Source organism: Pituophis catenifer, unplaced genomic scaffold (assembly GCF_029215685.1).
Source record: "Pituophis catenifer annectens isolate HBS135680 unplaced genomic scaffold, rPitCat1.0.hap2 SCAF_6, whole genome shotgun sequence".
NCBI classification, from domain to species: Eukaryota; Metazoa; Chordata; class Lepidosauria; order Squamata; family Colubridae; genus Pituophis; species Pituophis catenifer.
The window spans coordinates 74,821,580-74,844,699 of record NW_027256886.1 but is presented as its reverse complement, the minus strand read 5'-3'; the positions used below and the strand labels follow the sequence as shown (position 1 = coordinate 74,844,699).

General features: G+C 39.6%; 1 protein-coding gene across 1 annotated transcript in view; it reads right to left on the bottom strand.

Annotated features, from left to right (window-relative positions):
* Positions 1-23,120, bottom strand: part of ADAMTS14 (ADAM metallopeptidase with thrombospondin type 1 motif 14) — an 84,514-nt gene that overhangs the window by 42,286 nt on the left and 19,108 nt on the right. The window contains exons 4-6 of the mRNA XM_070945324.1: positions 22,064-22,254; positions 5,487-5,570; positions 3,445-3,601 (exon numbers count right to left, since the gene is read on the bottom strand). Coding sequence (XP_070801425.1) covers positions 3,445-3,601; positions 5,487-5,570; positions 22,064-22,254 — 432 coding nt within the window. The remainder of the gene's footprint in view (positions 1-3,444; positions 3,602-5,486; positions 5,571-22,063; positions 22,255-23,120) is intronic.

Here is a 23,120-nt window from a genome sequence, read left to right as displayed (position 1 = left end):
AGAATTTGTAGCATTATGATGTAAGACTTGATTTGAATCTATTTACTCCGACTGTATTACTATTATTCTTCTCATCCTTCCTATTACCTATCTCCTTTTCTACTTATGACTATAACTTTGTTTGCTTGTATCTTTACGATTTATATTGTTTTATTTAGTTTCCTACTATGATTTTGATTGCTTATTTAGTATCCTAGGACTTAGTGTTGTATCTTATGATTCATGATGAATGTATTTATGATGACCATAATTTATCATTTATATCTTTTATGCACACCGAGAGCTTATGCACAGAACACAAATTCCTTATGTATCCAATCACACTTGGCCAATAAAGAATAAAGAATTCTATTAAATATGCATGAAATCTTCATGTGCAATGTTGCAACTCTAACAGGCTCATTATATACTGCATTAAATTCAAATATATACAACAGGTAGTATTGTATTGCATTGCAATTGTGACTGGTTGCTTTTTTAAAATATTTTTTTTTTAAATAAGACTTGTAAGGGGCGTGCATAAGAGCACCAGTGTGCCTACCGTCCCTGTCCTAATGTTTCCTCTATTTGTATCTATTTTATGTATTCAATTCATGCTTATATTTATATATATTACCTAATATGTTATTGACAAATAAATAAAATAAAACTGTAATGACATATGACTTTTTTCCAAATCCTATCTGCAATTGGTTGATCTACAATCTACTACTTATGACTGGAACTAGGTAGTAGATCTCAGAGCTCTGTTTAAAAAAGAAACAAACTAGGTCCCATCAATCTAAAGCAAAACTAAAAACTCCTGTTCTGTAACACCGCAATATTAAAAGCAATGTCTATAATTCAGAAAATTAGACACAACCTACGGTTTTGGTTATATTTGGTTAAATTTATTATAATTTTAGATACTCCATTACTCTAATCTGAATCTTGAATGTTTGTAGAGGCAGAAAAATCTTGAGAACAGCATGTGGAAAATGCTGGCAGAACTATTGGCAGAAGGTACAATGAATGCCATTAAGGAAGAGGCATATGCCAAAGGACTGCCAAATATCTTCTTTGGTGAAGGATTTGGTGAATTGTCAAGAGGGTAGAGAAGACTGAATTTCTTATTAAATCATCCTGCTTTTCATTTCCAAGAACAAAACGGCAAATGTGTTACACGTTACAGTCCTCATTTTTTCCATGATGTAATGTTAATAGCCTTCACCATTCAGGCAATATTTTAAAATATGACTGCCATTTGTTCTCTGTTCTGTTCCTCCCTCAAGGCAATTAAGATAATCTCTACAAAGTCAATGTACATGAACAATCTGTACCGTGAAAAGTTTGCACTTCCAGAATTCTCAACCAACAGACCCAATACACTAAGCGATAGTAAGCAGTGGAAGGCTGGCTGGAGTTTAACAAAAATAATTGAAAGGAGATGGTAAGGAAATATATATTTTCTTCTCCATATAATAAATGACTGTATCATACACCAACCCAAGCACTACATTCTGCATAACAGAGGTTTCCATTTTTTTGCAAATGGGAGTCGGAAAGACAGATATCATTGTCAATGAATGTCCCTCTGCTGAATCCAAATATTGCAAAGTTGCTGTATTTTTTGAAAATATTCGCAAATAGCTTTGACCCCTTTGCTCTTTGAAACTTGTAACAAGAAGAGCTTATTGCATGGACCTCCCATAAAAAAGTACAGAGAAAAGGAACTGCTTTTATTAAAACAAATATGACCATGCTGAAATTTATTTATAAGTTAAATGAGTACCTCCTCCCTGCCCACCACTCTGCCCACCGCCTGCCCTGCTCTCACCCCCCACTTGTTCACACACACACACACACACCCCATCTCTCCATTTGGGCACTTGCATCAAGTTGTCACCACAGCAACTTGCTGATGTTGAGTTGTTCTAAAATAACCTGATGGTAGTGAGTTGGCAGAGAGGACTTGGCAGTGGCAAAGGGGCCGCTCCCAACTGGTCGCCCCCAGCCAGCCAAGCTGAATTGTTCTAGATGCTTTAACCACCTTATGGAAAGCACAATTTATCCAGTGACGGGGTTTTTTTAGTGGAATCCACAGGGGAAAATCCAAACAGTGAAGATCCAACCATGGATCGAAGCCCACCCCCCTCTCCTTTTTAACGGGCAAGGAATTGGTAACATGTTATGTGCAATGCCCATTAAAGTGGTTCGTCTGATAGGCACTGCTTTGGGAAGAGGAAAGGGAAGTATAACCTGTAAAGAATGTCTTGTTTTGGGGGAACTGAAAAGGCAACAACAGAAAAAATGCTAAGGATTTTTTTCCCCAAATGCCGCACCTCTTTTGCTTACATTAAAAAAATTAGCCAAGCATGAATGCATTTTTTAGGCCAAGTCTCACTTCCTTTGCTGTGCCAAACAACTTTTGTCCAAATAAAACCATTAAACATACAATTGCAAATGGAGAATATGAAGGCAGAACCTTCTATTCCATCCCACTGACTTAGAGCAATTTAAGTGTAGATGACTAGAACAAAGGTCCCATTGGCTTAAAAAAACGGCTTTCTTCTTGAATGGTCTGCAAAAAAATAAATCAGCTAGAATAGGGCTAATCTGAAAAGGTATAAATGCTGCAGTCCAAATAATAATAAGAGACTAAACACTTGATGATGCTATTATATGTATTAGGAATCCACTGAATGGAACTCAAGTTTGCTTGTGTTGGATTTTTGTTTCCTGTTCTTATGCATTATTATAATTTGTTAGGAAAGCAACATCAGTTTCTTATTTGGAATTATTGAATTAGTCTGACATAACATATGATTAATCAAACCACATCGACTCTAATAAAAATTATATAAATTTCTTGCACATTGCAGATGGTTGGGCTAGATGTTTCTTGTAGTCCCTTCAAACTCTGTAATTCTATGATTTTACAAAACTTGGTTTTTACCACCTGTCTGAAAAATCAGAGTACTTCTAAAAGAGTTAGGAGGAATTATTAAGCATACAGAAGCAACAGCACAGGACTGTTAGGTTCTTTTTGGTTAAAATTGGTGTGAATATTAACAGGCGATTTCCCCCTTTTTTGCTTCAGAAACCACAATTGTATAAACATCACAAGAAGGCAAAATATACCGATGTCTGCAGACTGTTCTTAAATTGAACCCCAAATTTAATTGTCTTTTGCAAAACTTTTAGAATCCTGATGGAAAGCCACCAGGAAATAGCAGAACTGTGGATCAGACTGGAAAATAAAAATTTGAAAAGTCCTTGAAGAAGGTAATAGTGAGCTGGTTATTGTTCAGAAAGTAAAGTGAATGAATGCAAGTAGTCACCATTTTGGCTTTAAAACTTTAAAATTTTTATGTACTCACTACGACAAAGGCCTGGATCAAATAAAAAGGCCTTTCCGGTGGTATCCACCAAGCTGCACATATCTGATTGAGGTAAATACAGTACCTTGCATACCTGCAGGACCAAAATCTTGCCTGGTGAGGAATACGGCGTGATCATGATATTCAGAATGTGCAGGATCTGATCGCTGTTGAGAATGAGCCCAGCGACACACCTGCTCCAAGCTTCGAGAGGGGTTCCCTCGCTCTATTAAAGTGATGGACTGAAGGAAGTAAGAAAAAGACAAGGTTAAGTCAGCATCTCTACATGGCATCTATCAGTGGGCACGCAAGCTTTGCCGTAGCTCAGCTCCAGCATGCATGTGTGCACTGGGCACCTGATTTTTGGGCCTTTCAGTCCTACCAGAAGTTGGGGAATGGGCTGTTTCTGGCCTCCGGAGGGCCTCCGGGGGAGTGGGGAAGGCCGTTTTCGCCCTCCCCAGGCTCCTAGAAAGCCTCTGTAGCCTGGGGAAGGTGAAAAACAGGCCTACTGGGCCCACTGTGCCATCACGTGCTAAAAGTGGGGGAGGCGCATGCGCAGGGGTGGGGCACATTGAATTATGGGTGTGGGCACACATGTGGGCAACCTCACCACGCTCCCCCCGCTTTTGGCACGCGATGTCAAAAAGGTTAGCAATTACTGGTTTATGGTAATGCACAAGGCTAGAAGCAGGAATATCCCCAGTGAAAGATCAACAAAAATCAAAATGGCAGCTAGCACAAGGCAATCAAATGATGGATTGCATGGTTATGGCCCACCTTGATTTTTTTTTTTTGACCCCTCTCTGCAGACACCCTATCTAGGAGGGATAAATCAATCACAGTCTTTGGATTTTACGCTTCTAAAAATAAAGTATGTTACCAATGGTGGACATGCCCGCTGGCAGCTAAATATTGGATGAAAATACGATGATGGTTGCTTGAAATTACACACTGTAAAGTGGAACTGAAACCGGAAACCTTTTTGTTGGGGGTTAGACCTGCAAATATTGGATTGACTAAATGGTATTTGATGCTGTACATAATTATTGCAGGGAGACTGGCATGCACACAATAATGGAAGAATGCCATTTTCTTATAAGGACTTACCAACGGACTCAAAAATAATTTATAAAATCATGGAATGTGCAGAGTCCGACAGACTTACAAAACTAAAAGAGACTCAGACTTTTATGGTAGTTGGAATTTGTGGTATGATTGGATCCAGAAACGATGGGAGAGAGACAAAGGATAATGTTGGATTATAATTATAGATTATGGTATATTTATGGTAATTAATAGGTATTGGAAAGGTAAACTTGTATACAAGAATCTGTAAATATTTTCTATTTTTACTCTAATTATTGGTGTATATATATATATATATATATATATATATATATATATATATATATGGATATTTTGGCGATGTTACAGAAAAATTATTATACATTTGTTTTTGATTTTTTTTTTGAACTACAACAAAATGCTCTAATAAAATTTATTTATAATAAAAAATATGTTACTTTCATTTTATATCACAGTTATTTCCTATGTTTTATCACCACCAAGAACCTTGGGGATTGAAGATGGTAATAAATCTAATAAATACATTTAAAAGATTCTGTCAGATGAAACAGAACCTTTTGGCCACCATTAAATCCTTTACGGGCCAAGAAAACGTGTTTGATCTTTCACCTCATTAAGAGTCTTTGGTTTTCTCAGTCTTTTTCCAATATGCATTCTACATTCAAGCAAGAATGTCCTTTAAAAATACAAAACAAAACTCTGGGCAGCATTTGGAAGACTAATTCCATCTCCAGTATCCTGTGATTACACATAGCCACTAAGGCTATGTCTTTTTTGTTTTCAACACATCCCTTTTTTCTTATTTTTGGGCATCATTTCACTTAGAGGATGATGGGCAAGTACCATTTATTTATGGCAGCGGAAATGTTTGTATTACATCACTTTAAAAAACAGCTGTTACAGGAAGGATAAAAGGGGGAAAGAAAACACTATTCCTTCACCACTATAAACGTCTTCTTTAAAAATCTTTATTTCTTTTTAACTCATAAGCAAACATTTAAATTAAGTATGTGGGCAAGAGTGACACTGTGTATATTTTACCTGTCTGTATCCCACCATGATCATTCTAACAAGGACAATGTTTATGTGGACTCCCAGGGATTCATCATGGTAAATTTCATTTACCTAAAGCAAAAGAAAACATGTAAGAAACCCACAAATTACAATTATTTTTGCAAAATCTTTTGGACGTGAAAGATTCCCCTCACCTCATCTGACCACACATTAACCCTGTGATTATTACTCTCAATATCAGTTCCAGCACCAGGTTAGAAACTGGGAGACTGTGAGCTCTAGTCCTTTGTGCCTTAAGCACAAAGCCAGTTGGGTGATTTGAGCCAGACACTCTCTCTCAGACCTAGGAAGGAGGCAATGGCAAACCACTTCCAAAAACATCGCCAAGAAAACTGCAAGGACTTGATCCTCTCTATCCAAAATGTGAGCTTTGCTGTCTTCAAAAGAGTGGCTTTTTTTTGTCCACATTTTGGATAGAGAGGATCATTGATTTGAAAGAGGGGTAAAAGAGTCCATCTATGTTAGAATTGAATAGCTCTCCCTCAACAGAGGGGACGAATATAACAACACCTATTTCCTTTCTACAACACAGTTCTTTCAACAGTTCCAAGGAAATCCCACAAACTTTTGCATTCTGATTCAGGTGACCCTGAGGGCACAGATAAACTTCCAAGTGGCCTCAACAACTCTCAGAGAGAGTACTAACGACCAGATGACTGCAAAAAATATGATCCTTCTAGTTACACACACACACACACACACACACACACACACACACACACACACCATTCAGTCAGAGGTGATATTCAGCCAGTTCGGACTGGTTCTGGCAAAGCGGTAGCAGAAATTTTGAGTAGTTCGGAGAACTGGCAAATACTACCTCTGGCTGGTCCTGCCCTCCCGCCCCCGCTGTTCCCTGTCCTATATTCCCTTGTTTTTTAGTTCAGCTGATTCGCACAGCAGAGCAGATTGCCACGCCTCAGCTGACCTAAACAATAGCTCAGCTCACCAGCGCCGACACTGAGGGCAGTCTTTGACACTGGCACCAAGCGCACGCAAGGCACAATCTCATAGAACCGGTAGGAAAAGATTTGGAATCCCACCACTGCATCCAGTCACAACTGATGAAGCTTCCTGGATGAGAACTGAAACATCTTCTTCCTCAGGGAAAAAACAGTCCAGTTGCCTTTTGAAAAAGCACCTTTCAGACAACTATGACCTGGATGGCTGAGAATCTCCATAGACATTTAACTCTGAAATACTAGCATAACCCCCACCATCTTAATTAACATTTAATTAAACATTTCTACAATCCTGCAAAATAAAGTCTCAGAACAATGTTAATCTTTCACATACAACTAAATCACACACTACTATCAATTTAGATTAGCAGCTGAATTCTCAATGATGAGTGATCTTTCTCACTTCAGAACTTCTTCCTTTATTATTCCTTTATTCCTTTTTTTTTTTTTAATTTGGCAGGTCATTGACTGAACAAACAGCTTTTTCATCTATTGAAACATCTAATGACATAGCAACAGTTTATACAAAACATTCAAAGCCCAACACCACATGTATAAATACGTTTGTTTTTCAAAATGTCATTGGAGATTACTAACATTTCTTCTCTCCTATTTTGTCAGGTGCTAAGGAAACCTTTTTTCTTTACACTAAACAGATCAGCCTTTGATAAATAAAATGTACAAATTAGGAGAGAGAAAAACAGGTGACATATCATAAAAAAGAACTTAGTCCATGCGGATTCCCTATGGTGAGTTCATTAGCCATGAACTTCCTGCGAAAATTTTGCAAACGAAATGGTCAAAATGTGAATGGAACTTAGCCAGCAAAAGGGAAAAAGTTCATAACTCAACACATCTGCATCTCGGATTTTTCTGTGGGAACTTTTGTTAGAACATGAGTAACAAAACCACAAGGTTTCTTAGGGGAGTTTGAAGCAGGTCGGTAATGTCTATGAGAAACCTTTGTAGCATCATCTAAGTCACTTAAGCTAATCTTGAAAAGTTCAGCAGGATCTGTGATACCGCAGATAAGGCAAAATTTCCAGACAGAAAAATTAATCAGTAGAATGACTTGCCTCTAGAAGTTATGGGTGCTCCAACACTGGAGAGGTTTGACAACTATTTGTCTGAAATGGTATAGGGCCGTGATGGCGAACCTATGGCACGCGTGCCACAGTTGGCACACGGAGCCATATCAGTGGGCACACAAGCATTGCCCTAGTTCAGCTCTGGCGCATATGTGTGTGCCAGCCAGCTGATTTTCGGGCCTTCTGGGCCCACCGGAAGTCAGGAAACGGGCCGTTTCTGACCTCCGGAGAGCCTCTGGGTGGTGTGGAGAAGGCAGTTTTTGCCCTCCTCAGGCTCCTAGAAAGTCTCTGGAGCCTGGGGAGAGCGAAAAACAGGCCTACCAGGCCCACCGTGCCATTGCATGCCAAAAGTGTGGGGAACGTGGGGGGTCACGCGCACATGCGTAGGGGGAGGGACGCATTGAATTATGGATGTGGGCATGCATGCGCACGCCCCCCCTGCACTCCCCCCACTTTTGGCACGTGACAGCAAAAAGGTTTGCCATCATTGGTATAGGGTTTCCTGCCTGAGCAGGGGGTGGGACTAGACTAGAAGACCTCTAAGGTCCCTTCCAACTCTGTTATTCCACATCCTAAGCTAAGCGAACAAAGATCAGCTGCTGAGCAGTAGCAGCATTGCTAAATGAACCCCTTTCCTCCTCTTTTCATACTTCAGAGCAGATTAACTGGTTGCTTGTGGATGCATCTGCTTTGAATTGAGCTGGAGGTAAAGAGAAAGTAGGGGGAAAAAATTGGCTATTAGCCCTCTGCAGGAAATACTTATGCCCTTCATCGTGCAGATAACTGGAAAGACAGAGTTACACATGTCACAAAGTCAAGTTTGCGGTGAAAGGAAAAGCTGAGTTAGAACTGAAAGAGATTTAGTGCGGGAAGGGAAAAGTAATCTCACTGTTGAAACTTGTAAGTTATCAGCATTCAAAGTGCACTGACAGAAATCAAGTTCACTTCCTAGAAGCATTGAGGGAGCTGGATTTTCTGGCACACTTTTCTGGCAGGCTTGACATAGCTACCTCACAAACTTCATCAGTTGATCTTCACATGCATTTATATGCTTGACTTCACCATCAGCCCCAGAGGTAATTTTGTCTGTACACCAAAGGTAGATACAAAGACAATCTGGAGAAGCAATTTAGACCAATTTTGCTGAGCTTTCTGGAAGATGCAATTGCCTCAATGCTTTAAAGGTAAATGTAAAAGTTCCCCTTGCACATATGTGCTAGTCGTTCCCAATTCTAGGGGGCGGTGCTCATCTCCGTTTCAAAGCCAAAGAGCCAGCGCTGTCCGAAGACGTCTCCATGGTCATGTGGCCGGCATGATTAAACACCAAAGGCGCATGGAACGCTGTTACCTTCCCACCAAAGGTAGTCCCTATTTTTCTACTTGCATTTTTTACGTGCTTTCGAACTGCTAGGTTGGCAGAAACTGGGACAAGTCATGGGAGCTCACCCCGTTACGCGGCACTAGGGATTCGAACCACTTGTCGAACCACTGATCGACAAGCTCAGTGTCTTAGCCACTGATCCACCGCATCCCCTTTTTCAATGCTTTAAGAGGTACCCAATTTTAACCAAAACATTTAAAATGCTTTGCAGAGCCCTAGGAACAAGTGAGGAACTGCAGGTAACAAGGAAGTGCTCTATGACTTCTTAAAAGGCCAATATTTCATAGGAAAAAATTTTGTAAAATAAAAGCATCTTTTTATTTTTTAAGGTTGCTTGGCGACTTTAAGATGTGTGGACTTCAACTCCCAGAATGATGAATTCTTAAAGTTAAAAAAACACTGCTTTATGCCATACTGTGCATTCCACACTTTTAAACTTCTTAAGTGGGATTTATTTAAAAAAATAGAAATCTCTTTTAACTCTTTCAATTGTAATTCCACATTGAAATACTGTGAAAAATTAATAGATGTAGAAGTCTAGGTTACTGACATCCATTCATTCTTCTAAAAATTTCATGAGCATACTTTCAATTGTAATTCCACATTGAAATACTGTGAAAAATTAATAGATGTAGAAGTTTAGGTTACTGACATCCATTCATTCTTCTAAAAATCTCATGAGCATACTGTTAGGACTAAAAGCACAACAACTTAATCCAAGACTAAGATCATAAGAAAAGTCATTCCATTTGCAATTCCTTAATCAAAAGTCTTCATCTGACTAGCAGATATGAAGTTAGTAATACCCATACATCAAGAATCTTCAAATATTGGAATAGAAAAGTACACTATTAATTCTTCACACAAATGGCATTACCTTCTCTGAAAATCCATTATTCCTCATCCATTAGCTCTAATCAGACCCAATTTAGACACAAGGTTTAATGTTACAACAATATGTTGCATTTCCTGCACATCAAGGCATGCACAAGATTTGATTTTCACTAATCAAATAACGATGAACAGATTTTATTGCTGCATCTATCCCTGTGTTTGCAAAGTATCTCACTTATTCACCTTAGGTGTACACTTTCCTGAGGGAGAGCTAAAACAAGTAATTATAAGTAAGTTTCAAGCAGCAAGTAAGGATACATATTCAAAAGGTTAAATCAAAGAGTTTCAGGGTTTTTAAAAAAAAAATATATAGATAAGAAGTGCAACTGTATTAAAATGCATTAGCTGCATTTTCAATATGAAAATATCTTCAGCTGTTTTCCCCTCACAACTCCAAGGTACTTTCCAAAGCTACATTTAATAAACTACATTTCCCAACATTTACATCATACTGATGTAGAAGTGCACAAATGGTACAATATTTAGTATGAGAGAATGAGAACATGGGAAGAAACTTTTAGAATCTACTTCTCCCATAAATGCCTTTTTTTTTTTTTTTTTTTTGGACATTCTCTGATTCTATCACTACCGGAAAATTAAAGGCTTCCTTGTTTTCTACTCCCCTTGTTTCCAAGGTCTTTTTATGCCTCAGGCTGTTTAAATAAATATCTGGCACAAAAGAAGAGCTGACTGGGATTGGAAGAATACCTTGGAAGGAAGAGTAACTGTTTATCCTGGAGCAGTCTTTATTGAACTCCCATCACCCCACAGTTGTTCTTAATAATAAGAGGATGTTACATTTAATTCGGCTTTTCACTGAGGGCAGAGGAAGATTCAACTTTGTCAAAAGCTTGATTGATGAATACCCCAGATTAAATTCTTCCCTAAGGGAATTTAGTCCACAATTGCCCCATTTGACAACCCAAATAGGAAGAAATTTAAGAGACTATTTATTATTTATTATTTATTTATTTATTTATTTATTGGTTCAATTTATATGCCGCCCTTTTCCGGAGACTCGGGGCGGCTTACAATGCATTAAGGAATAGCCTTCATACTTTTGTATATACCTGCTTAGTAGGGCTTTTGGGGGGCCCCTAAGCGGTGTTCTGTTTTATACAAAGTCAGTTTATTGCCCCCACAATCCGGGTCCTCATTTTACCTACCTCGGAAGGATGGAAGGCTGAGTCAACCTTGAGCCTGGTGAGATTTGAACTCGCAGTAATTGCAGGCAGCTGGCAGCTAAGTGCTACTTAACAGCACTTTAGTCTGCTGCACCACCAAGGCTCTTGGTATGTTGACTATGTATTGTCAACTAAAACCTGCTGCTCTAATTGGATGTGCAAGAACCAGAAGGCAGGGGTCCTCAATCTCTGCTCCATGTACTGGCACCAGTCCGCAGCATGCCAGCAACCAGCCCACGCAAATAAGCGAAGCCCCATTCGCAGGATGCAGGCAGCACGCAACACCACACACCCTCCTGTCTGAGGAAAAACCTTTCTCCACGGAACCGGTCCCTGGTGCCCAAAGGTTGGGGGCCCCTGCCGTAAGGAATACGGTGGAAACTTTTGTCATCTATATAATCAAACCAAGAAAAGAAAGTTTTCCCTCACAATTTGCAAAAATTTGCAACAAAAAAAAAGTATTCCATCCTAATAGCAAAATTAGAAGTGTGATACAAATAACACACCTCATGACTATAGTGAAATTAATGAAAAGACCTATCAAATTCTATAGGTGGAGGGTACAAAATAAAAAGCTGGGTCTTTTGTCCATACCATTTGATGGGAAGCCTAATGAAATGCTCAGCTGACACAATGCTTCTCCATGGAAAAGAAGAATTTCCATACGCACAGAAATTGCAGCCAATTAGAATTAGAATCCAGCTCAGTGTTTCTCAACCTCAGTAACTTTAAGATGCATGGACTGCAACTCCCAGAATTCCCCTACCAGGCTGAGAATAGACATTTTCCAGAATGGCCTTTTCTCTCAACGTATTTAACCAAGGTATAAGGGAAAGAAGATAAGCACGTCATGCAAACTCCAAAACTAAGTTCATCAATCCCATTAATCTAGAGCGGGGCTGTCAAACTCCTGACCCATAGGCCGGATGTGTCATGTGGTGGCCACGCCCACACCCAGTTTAGCGAGGGGGGGAAGTCCTGATACATCACGTGATGCCATGACGACGTGAGTTTGACACCCCTGAATTAGCCTCAAGCAGATGCAATTACATTTGGGCCAAAAGAAATATACTCCAGCTACAATAATTTACTTTCCCCATATTGTGTGAGCTACTTGCTGAAGGATTAATTGTCCCTTCTTGTCCATCTGTGATTAAAATGAAGTCATAGAGAGGCTCTGCAAAGTTCACACATATAGAAGATCCAAATGTCTTTGGTTATTCATAATGTGGGAACAGAGCCAATGTGATTGATGACAAACAATGGGTAAAACATATTTAAGAGATAAGTGTTTAATTTGCATAATAAGTGAATGCCTATACAAGATAAACAAAAAATAAGAAATGCTGGGTAATTAATTGTCTCAGATAAACACAGCACTCATTAAGAAACTAAAATTTCATTTGCAAGACAACAGAACATATTCCTTATGTGCATGTTGCTTGTTTCCATCCTCAGTAACTGGATAGCTTAGCTGCCCATGCCAAACTGAAACCACAAAAACCATGCTTAGCAAATGTAGAATATCATAGTGTGTTTCCATTAAAGCAAACGAGAAGGTAACTCTGTGATCCAGTGTCTTATTTAGATGGCATGTCTCACAGTAGCGAACACCATAAAAAGTAGCGAACACTCCAGAGAGAAACTAATGTAAACATTTTAGAGACGCTGTGTAACTATAACAACATATAAAAACACTCAACAATTAACAACACAGCATAATAATGACAAACCAAAGGAATTGCCCTATAGAATGAATGTTTTAACTTAGTAATAAAGCTGATCTTGTGCTTCAAAAACTATATATATATATTTTCTGAGGTTTTCGCGGGTGTTTGTATGTAGGTCTTTGGTTTATTCGGGTTTTCTCCAGCGTAAAATTGGAGGTGTCTTGGCAACGTTTCGACGAAGTCTCATTCGTCATCTTCAGGCTGGTGTCTTCGGCTTCGTGCTTCTAGGAGCAATGTGGGTTGCTCCTAGAAGCACGAAGCCGAAGACACCAGCCTGAAGATGACGAATGAGACTTCGTCTCATTATATATATGTAAAATGGCAGCTTTAAGATGGGAGTTCTTTAACTCCCAGAATTCTCCAACCAGCAAGGCTGACTAGGGAATTCTGGGAGTTGGTCCATCCATTTTTAAGTTGCCAAAGTTGAAACTGATCTACAGAAATCTATTCTAGGTGCAATAAATGGCAAGGCAGTAATAAAAAAAAATCTAGCTACTTGGATATTTCCCCAGGTTCTGATAGGACTCCTGATAGCCCAGCACGAATGTCTCGACCACTGTACAGTAAATAATCAGGCAACTTAATTAGTACTAAAATGTACCAGTTACAATTTTCTCTTCAAGAATATCACAAGAAGGTTTTTCCCCCACACCCTCTAATCAGATTAAGGTGGCAGGAACCGCTAGTAGCTGCTGGAGCTAGTTCCCACCTCTCAGCTTCGTGTAGACAAACAATGCGTAAAGAGCTTTATCCTTTCATTTGTAAACACAACTGTTAGGAATGTAATACATAAGCAATACCAGCACAGTGCTGTGCCACTGTGCCTGGAATTCTGAGAATGATGGGGAACTCTTTACAATAGTTGCACAGAGCTGACCTAGGATGAATTTTGCTGCTGATAATATTTTCTGTTTTTTTAAATTATTGGTGGATAGTTTTTATATGCTTCTACATTGGTTTTTTATTGATCGCTTTTTTTAATCTGTTGTGAGCTGCCCAGATGGTGAGATGGGCAATCATACAAATTGAATAAATATATATAAATAGATGATTAAGGGCCTGGAGACAAAAACATATGAAGAATGGTTGCAAGACAAGAAACAATGGATGGAAAATAAGCAAGGAGAGAAGCAACCTGGAATTAAGGAGAAACGTCCTAACAATGAAGACAATTAATCAATGGAACGGCTTGCCTTCAAAAGTTGTAGGGGCTTCATCACTGGAGGTTTTTAAGAGAAGACTGGATAACCCCCTATCTGAAATGGTAGGGTCTCATGATTTTTCAGGATGCTCGTAATATAAGTCCTACCCCTAAAATAAGCCCCAGTTAAAATTGTCAGTCAAGATGGGTGCCTTTAGTACTGTATTTCCCCCAAATAAGACCTAACCAGAAAATAAGTCCTAATGCGTCTTTTGGAGCAAAAATTAATATAAGACACAGTCTTATTTTCAGGGAAACACAGTATCATTTTTTTTCTATCTACTCTGATGAAGAGAACAACCTTCATCTTCATCCTTTCACACAAAGCAGAGCTTCCAGAGTTCGAACAGTTTTATATCTCTTGTGGAGAAACTACAGAATTGCACCCCTCAGAACTACACAAAGATCATCCAGTGAAACAATTTGTTTTGGGGGGTTCCTCCAGTGGTGGCATTCAGCTGGTTATATCCAGCTCAGGCGAACCGGTAGCGGTGGTGGTGGGAGGCTCCGCCCACCCACCTGGACATAATCACATCCCGTTTTTTATGCTCTGCGCATGCGCGGAAGGTCCTGTGCATGTGCGGAGGTGGCACATGCGAGCGAAGTGAGAACATGCACGCGCTCACATTTGCGAACCAGTAGCAAAGGTAAGTGCATACCACCCCTGTTCCTCTCCCTAGTGAACTTGATTTTATCTTGGATAGCCAAACTCAAGTCTTTCTGGACAATTTCCATGCTGGGAAAGATTGTGATGGTTGAAAACAAACTTCGACTGAAATGGCAAACATAACCTGCACATATGATCACATCTATGATTTGGGACTATAAATGTAATTCATTAGCGTGCCTACATAAGAAAATATAACCAGCTCAGTCCATGTATATGTGTAACTTGCAATTGCAGACAACAAGCTTAAATTTAACTCCGATAAATTTTGTGAGTAAATTAGTTCTATGAGTCCTTTATATGGGACTGTGTGCTTACTACATTACATCTCGGGTAAGGAGAATGTAGAAAGTTAGCACCCACCCTCTCCTAGAAGAATGAAATATTTTGAGAAACATTTAAAAAGGTAGAATATTCCTAAAGAAGGAATGGAGAAACATGCTCATGGAGACAGAAAGCAGCCACCACCTTTCTTAATAGCCCTCAGCAGATGTCAGCACTTAAGAGATAAAGAGATAGATAGCTCAATTCATAGGCAAAGAAATTACTGCAGGCAGAAATCCATTCAGGACAGGATATTTTGAAATTCCCTGCAGAAAGGTCTGAACAAAGATAGGATTAGCCCTCAGCCACAATAGGAATTGCCCAATGCCCCTTCACTGCATCAGCAGTCCAAACATCAACCAAACTTCGCTCAGACAAACATGGCCCGTACATGGCCCCATGGGAATCTGACAACAGCCAATAGAATACATGTTCTTGCACAGGAACAGGAAGCTCAAGTGCAAAACCCAAGGGAAGGTATAAAAACCCCTCACTCTCAATTCCATGTGGTCAGCTGCCCTGAACCCATGTGATTCTGCTTCAAAATTAAACCATCTTTCCAAGCAGCCTCCATGTTTCCAGTGTCTTTCTCCCAGCTTGGAACTGAACCAGATGGATATTTCTTCCAACAAGAACACTACCCAATGTTCCCACTGTATAAATATCTCATTCATAGCTGCTCTTGAACAAAATCAGGTAACTTGATGGTCCAAAAATTATGTCTTGTTAGCTGGTTTTGGAAAAACTCCAATGGGTCCATTTCAAAATTGGGCCTGGTATTTCTTTGGAAAGATTGTAGATGTTGTTTCTCAGAAACAAGGTCTGTCCTTGAACAGTTTATCTCTTCACAAAGATAATCTGTAAATATTCTTTGAATGCCAAGTAGGGAGACACCCAATTCATCTGAAGGGAGAGATGTTCTTCTAAGTGTTGCTTAATCTGCAGTCGCAATGAAAACTTTTGTTCCAAAGCAGTGCAAACACTCCTTAAATAAAGCACAACAATTATCTGATATGAGTGCTTCAGTTATAACCTTGTCAATGTAACTTTTTTAAAAAAAAACTTGCTTAAATCCATAGTACAGTATCTTTCCAAATAAACCAAACATCAAAGGCAACAAATTGCCATTGAGATCCTTGAGGGAATATGAAAAACAAAATATGTTTTGTATTCATTGATGGGTTTTCAGTGAAGGTCTCACATGATTCCTTCGAAAACACATCACAACACCTAGAAATCTCAAAAAGACTTTTAAGCCTCCTTGCTAATTTCTGCTCATCCAGGCTGCTAGTTCCAGTGGTGGAATTCAAATTTTTTTTACTACCGGTTCTGTGGGCATGGCTTGGTGGGAGTGGTGTGGCTTGGTGGGCGTGGCAGGGGAAGAATAATGCAAAATTTCCATTCCCACCCCCCTCCAGGGGAAGGGTACTGCAAAATCCCCACCCCACTCTGGGGCCAGCCAGAGGTGGTATTTGCCGGTTCTCTGAACTACTCAAAATTTCTCTACCGGTTCTCCAGAACCTGTCAGAACCTGCTGAATTTCACCCCTGATCAGTTCCTTTCTTCTTACAATTTGGCAGGAGATACTCTTGGTGTGAACTAACAGGATTAGCATTCATTTGCCGGGCCTTGGTCACATTGCAGTTTGTATTTGTGGGCAAGATTGTGATAAATTCTGAACATAGTTTTTCTCCTCCCTCTGCAAAAATTCAGGTCACTTGGGTTTAAGTGTACATTCCACTAAATTATTTCCTAATTGAGGAAGAAATGCCATGCAAAAGCAGAACAAAACTTAAATAAACAAAAAAAACTTATGTTGATTTTGAGTAAAGTTAATATCTAGCATTGCTTATTTCCTGTACTAATCTTAAGATTTTCAAGAACTCTTTTATTTTTCCATTTCTATCCAACAAGATTTTTTTAATGGGTCGAATCTTAGAATGTGTTGTTATGTACATTAAAAACACAAATAATCCAAGCAAAATAAAAATATAACAAACCAAATTTCAACAGTTGCAAGAGGCTAAATGACTCATAAGTTTAGGGTAGAATCCTAAACAATCTACGAATTATTTTCAAAATAAATATTAAAGTTAATGTCTAGCATAGCTTATTCCCTCTACTAATGTTAAGATTTTCAAGAACTATTTTATTTTTTGATTTTTATCCATCAAGATCTTTTTGTGGATCAAATCTTAGAATTAAGTTGTTATACACCATTAAAAACACAAATCATGTGTTTTTAATGGTGTAGCAAAATAAAAATAAAGCAAAATAAAAATATAGCAGAAACCAATTTTTAACAGTTGCAAGAGGCTAAAAGCCTCATGAGTTTAGGGTAGATTTCTAAGCAATCAACAAATAAGACTTCTCATATTATTTTCAAAATAAGTATTGAGATGCCCCGCAAATGTCTTTGGAAAACTTTAGTACTTTTTCCAACCAATTCAACCAAAGAAAAGGAAGTATGTATTTCTGAAGGGAGGCTTAAACCATGTAACCAGGTTACAGAGCACAAATATAAATATTTACATATAAAGAGTCAAAATTCCAGATTTTGACCTTTTATAGACAGGGTTAAATTCTTGCAAAATTACTGCAAATCATTGTATATATAGAAGCTACACTTACGTCCCACTTGTTCTGGATCACCATTTTGCTTTCAAATCCAAAGCATCTAAAGCAGTGGTGGGTTCCTTCCGATTCGGTCCGGTTCGGCCGAGCCGGTAGCGGTGACGATATGATGTCATCGAACCGGTTCTCCCCCCCGCCCTCCCGCCACATTATTCTTACCTTTTATTTGGTCCCATCCCCAATCTATTGCTGCCTCCTGAGTCCCAGCTGATGACTAGAGGGAAAAAAACTGCTGCAGGGCTTCAAAGGGCCGTCTTACAGCTGATCAGTGTTAAAAGCAAACAAATGAGTCGGGTCGTAAGTGCGAGGACTGGTCGTAAGTGCGAGGACCTTCCAGAAATGACTCTGACCAGCTAGCCACACCCACCTAGTCACATGACCTCCAAGCCACCCCCACAAAATAAGCCACGCCCACAGAACCAGTAGTAAAAAAAATTTAGAACCCACCCCTGATCCAAAGCACTGCACAACATTAAATTAAATGGATCTTCTGACTTAATTGCTTCCTTTGGTCATTAGTAAATTGATATTCTTTGATTATTAGTAAATAATGGCCATGAGTCACTTTTTTCAGCGTCATCGTAATTTTGAATGGTCACTAAATGAACTGTTGTAAATCAAGGACTATCTGTACTTGAACCAATCCAAGCAAAACCATAATTTTTAATGGGGGCTGTATAACCAGCTCCCAACACATTGTGAGTTGGGCCCCTCAGGGTTCTGCCCCCATTTATTTGGCCTTAGGCATGTTTTTTCTTTAAAAGAAATCTATAACTTATTATTCTGCAGTTATTTTAGCAGCAGGAAAAAGCGAAGGCGGCCTTGTCAAATTCTGGGAAAAAGCTTCTTCAGAAGCTGCCAAGCCTTGAACAAATGCCTTTTGAAACACTGCTGCCCTTTGTGTGACATAACCACTTAATGGGAATCCAGCCTAAAGACAGAACTTCTGAAAAGATCACCAGCCTTGATGGATAACTAAGTAAGGAGGGCCTGAAGCTGTGGGTGTTCCCTCACCAAGTCTGCCAGAAATTTGACAAGGTTGCGAAAAGAAAGTCTCAAAACCAGAAACAAAGCAAAAGGGAAGGAAAAGACCTGCCTCAAAGCTAGCAAAGGAGATAATGGTTTGGTAAACCATTCATTTTGCACTTCAGGCAAAGGTCATGTTTTCCCTTATTTTATTTTAGCTCTTTTGAGGGAGATTTTTGCCATCCCAAAAGGCCACTGAACCTCCCTTTCAGGACCCAATCTTAAAGCATCCCAAATACTGGACAAACTGAAATGCTTTTCCCCACTGAGCGTGAACCATGAAATGGATTTGGAAATAACGTTTTGGATTAAACCTGACCGTTTTGGGCTTTTGGGACTTTCACCCATCAATGGGGCTGTGGGAGGGAGGGGGGTACAGACAGCAAAACAATAAACAGCAGAGCAGAAAAGGGAATCTTTTTCTTTCTGGAAAAGAGAAAACCCATTTATCGTTCGGATAGGATGGATACTCAAAGAAATTCTGGCTGAAGGCTAGATTTAAACGTCATCTCAAATGTGAGGTCTGTGTGTATAGCAGTGGTGAAATCAGGGTGGATAAAAATCAATGATTTTTTTTAAAAAAATCAAAAAAAATCAGTTTTTTTTATTTAAATTGGATTTTTTTTCATTTAAATTGGATTTTTTTGATTTTTATTGAATTTATTTTAATAAAAAACTTTTGGGGTAAAAATCTATCGTAAGATAGTTTTCTATTTAAGATACATAAATAATTTAGTTTATTCAGCATGAAATGGAGCTTAGTTATGTAGCATGAGGCTGTATATTCTGCAACACTGGGACTATCGGTGAGTCAACAGTGGGTCAAAGGAGTAGCAGAGATGACAGTTGCTCTTTAAAAATTATGATTTAAATCGAGTTGATTTAAATCAAGCCTTTTTACTAGTGATTTAAATCATGATTTAAATTGTGATTTAAATCAACTCAATTTAAATCAAATCCACCCTGGGTGAAATCCAATTTTTTTTTACTACCAGTTCTGTCAGCGTGGCTTGGTGGGCGTGGTGTGGCTTGGTGGGCGTGGCAGGGAAAGGATACTGCAAAATCCCCAGATATTGCAAAATCTCCATTCCCACCCCACTTTGAGGCCAGCCAGAGGTGGTATTTGCCGGTTCTCCATACTACTCAAAATTTCCGCTACCGGTTCTCGAGATACATGAATAGGTAATAAAGTGGACCATTTACCCAGGCAGAAGCACATGATTTGTCCACGGCAGTTTTAGAATGTGTGACTGGCAGAATAACAGAGTTGGAAGGGACCTTGGAGGTCTTCTAGTCCCACCCCCTGCTCAAGCAGGAGACCCTGTACCATTCCAGAGATGTGGCTATCTAGTCTCTTCTCAAAAGCCTCCGGTGATGGAGCACCCACAACTTCTGAAGGTAAACCGTTCCACTCAGGGGTGAAATTCAGCAGGTTCTGACAGGTTCTGGAAAACCGGCAGCAGAAATTTTGAGTAGTTCGGAGAAGCAGCAAATACCACCTCTGGCTTGCCCCAGAGTGGGGTGGGAATGGGGATTTTGCAATATCCTTCCCCCAGGAGTAGGGAAGGAATGGGGTTTTTGCAGTATCCTTCCCCTGGAGTGGGATGGGAATGGAGATTTTGCAGTATCCTTCCCCTGCCACACCCACCAAGCCACACCCACAGAACCGGTAGTAAAAAAAATTGAATTTCACCACTGGCTTCGCTGGTTAATTGATCTCACTGTTGGGAAATTTCTCCTTAGTTCTAGGTTGCTTCTCTCTTTGATTACCGATAGTTTCCTACCACTGTTTCTTGCCTTGCCTTCTGGTGCTTTGGGAAATAGGTTGACCCCCTCTTCTTCGTGGCAGCCCCTCAAATATTGGAACACTGCTATCATGTCACCCCTAGTCCTTCTTTTCACTAGGCTAGACATACATAATTGCTGCAACCGTTCTTCATGTGTTTTAGCCTCCAGCCCCCTAATCATCTTTGTTGCTCTTTTCTGCACTCATTCCAGAGTCTCAACATCTTTTTTATAATATGGCGACCAAAACTGGATGCAATATTCTATTCTTCTTTTCATTAGACTAGGCATACCCTGCTCCAAACAACCAGAAGGAAACAAGCTAAAGCACATGCTGGTCACAAATAAGCACGTACATTCCATTACACTTGCCTCTCTGACATATGTTCATTCAAATCATCTATCTTGGCACGGTAGTGAAAGCAGCATCATTTGTTTTCATTGCTGTGTTGGGAATTCAGACTTACATTATCATGTGAAGCTGATCCAGCATTTCACTCTTTTTAGACTGCAAAAGGACAACTGCTAGGGTTGAAAACCATAAAGGCAACTCACTGGGTAAAGCAATGCAACAGTAAATGCTAGGGTATAACGTAGCAACCATAATCGAATGAGTACTCCCTACCGAACAAAACAAAAATCCCAGCATTACAACCCAATAAAAAAGCATAGCAGGAAAAGCCAAAGAAATTAATCTTGAGGGTATTTCTGAAGAAATAGAGGCCCCATCAGCCAACAAAGTAGGAAGCTCAAAAGTAAAAAGTTAGTAAAATTTTAAAAGAAACCAACCTACTTGGAGGTTTGTTTGAAATATGATACTGTATATATCTTTCTACATATACTTTCAATATCTACAAGAAAAAAAAAATGAGGAAAAAGGTCTATGAATTCTCCTCTCCCTTGACTCCATATTTTATTGAAATCTTTAAAAATTTTAACCTTAAATAAATAATCGTGGTTTTTAACTACGCGAGACACAATATTACCCAATGAATCCAATGAATGCCATTGTCAACAGCCCATTAGCTTTCATATATTTTGATATAGTTTGGAAGAAAGTCCTAGCTCTGGCCACCCATACAAGAATGACTCCATCACTCATCCCCAAAACTGCATACAATATTTATGTTATAATCCCCATTTAAACGTTTTTTAAATGCAGAAAGTTCTATGACTAAGGTTGTAACTGCTCCAAAGCATGCAAAACCCTTTAATATCTTCCATAAAACTATCTTACAATCCTGTTATACTTCAGTGAAGTAGATCCTTTCCTTGTGAATGCTATGTTCTATAAAACATCTGCCCAATTTTTGGTGTGTGTATTTTGGAGTGCCAAACAGGTATCAAATTTTTCATGCAGTAAGACCTGAAAATATGTTCTGGGCATAGTACATGCTTTGAAGGCATCAGGGAAGGCTGCAATGTGTAATACCACATTGTCATGCTATGCTTCAAGATATTACGTTATGTACTATGACTTCATCCCGGATACACAGATTTTTAGTAGACGCATCTGGCCTCTTATGTGGGCAATTAATGTGGAAATCTTCCATGATGCTCATACCAGGAAGGCTGTGTGATCACACTCGGTCTGTGACTATGCCCACTTCCTTTTTACTTTCCTTCCCTCCCCTTCAAGACAAGAAACACAAGATGAAAGAGCCTCACTATGTTCATCAGGGTGAGGACATAATTCTGGACGTGCTCCTTCCCATGGAACCGTACAACTGAATCATCCACAGCCAACAGGACCTCTATATTGTAGTCATCCTTCTTTGCATGTCGCCTCTTCCTCTCTGCTTCACCAATCTGATCTTCAATTAGATTCAGAGCTTGGGGGAGCTGACCCAAGATGAAATCTGGAATTAGAAGAGTTAAAAACAAATGACAGCATAAGAAATGGATGAAATAGGATCGCCTTAATAAGCCTGATAGTATCGTTAAAATGCATTGGTCCATAAAACCTGCATACCATTGGTAGTATTCATCTGGTTCTATCCGGTTCGGGCGAACCAGTAGCAGCAACGGCAGGAGGCTCCACCCACCCGCCCAGATGTAATCACGTCTCGTTTTTGATGCTCTGTACATGCACGGAGGTGGCACGTGTGAGCAAAGCAAGCATGCAGGCGCATGCACTCTCATTTGCAAACCGATAGCGAAGGTAAGTGAATACCACCCCTGCCACACATAAATTCAGGCATTCAAACTGAGGTTTTTATATATATATATATAAAAGGCAAAAGGGATGCAGTATGCTCCCTCCCACATGTTGTGGTAGACCAGGTGCCTCGATAGAAAAACACTTAATCTCTCCTCCCCTGGCTCAAGCTGATGAAGGGAGGAGAAATTGTCGCTCAGAGGTTAATACAACTGCCTAACATGCAGGCAGCCCAAGTTCGAATCCAAGTAAGGGTATAGCTAGCTGATGAGAGCTAAATAGCTTGACATAGATCTATACTAGTGTCCCTTTATTTCTTTATCAGCGAAATATAAATTTGGTATAAAATGGTTTGTCTTCAATGTGACTGCTTGAGGGCTCCTGGATTGGAGCTGAAAGGTGAAAGGGATGCAGTATGCTCCCTCCCACATGTTGTGGTAGACCAGGTGCCTCGACAGAAAAACACTTAATCTCTCCTCCCCTGGCTCAGGCTGATGAAGGGAGGAGAAATTGTCGCTCAGAGGTTAATACAACTGCCTAACATGCAGGCAGCCCAAGTTCGAATCC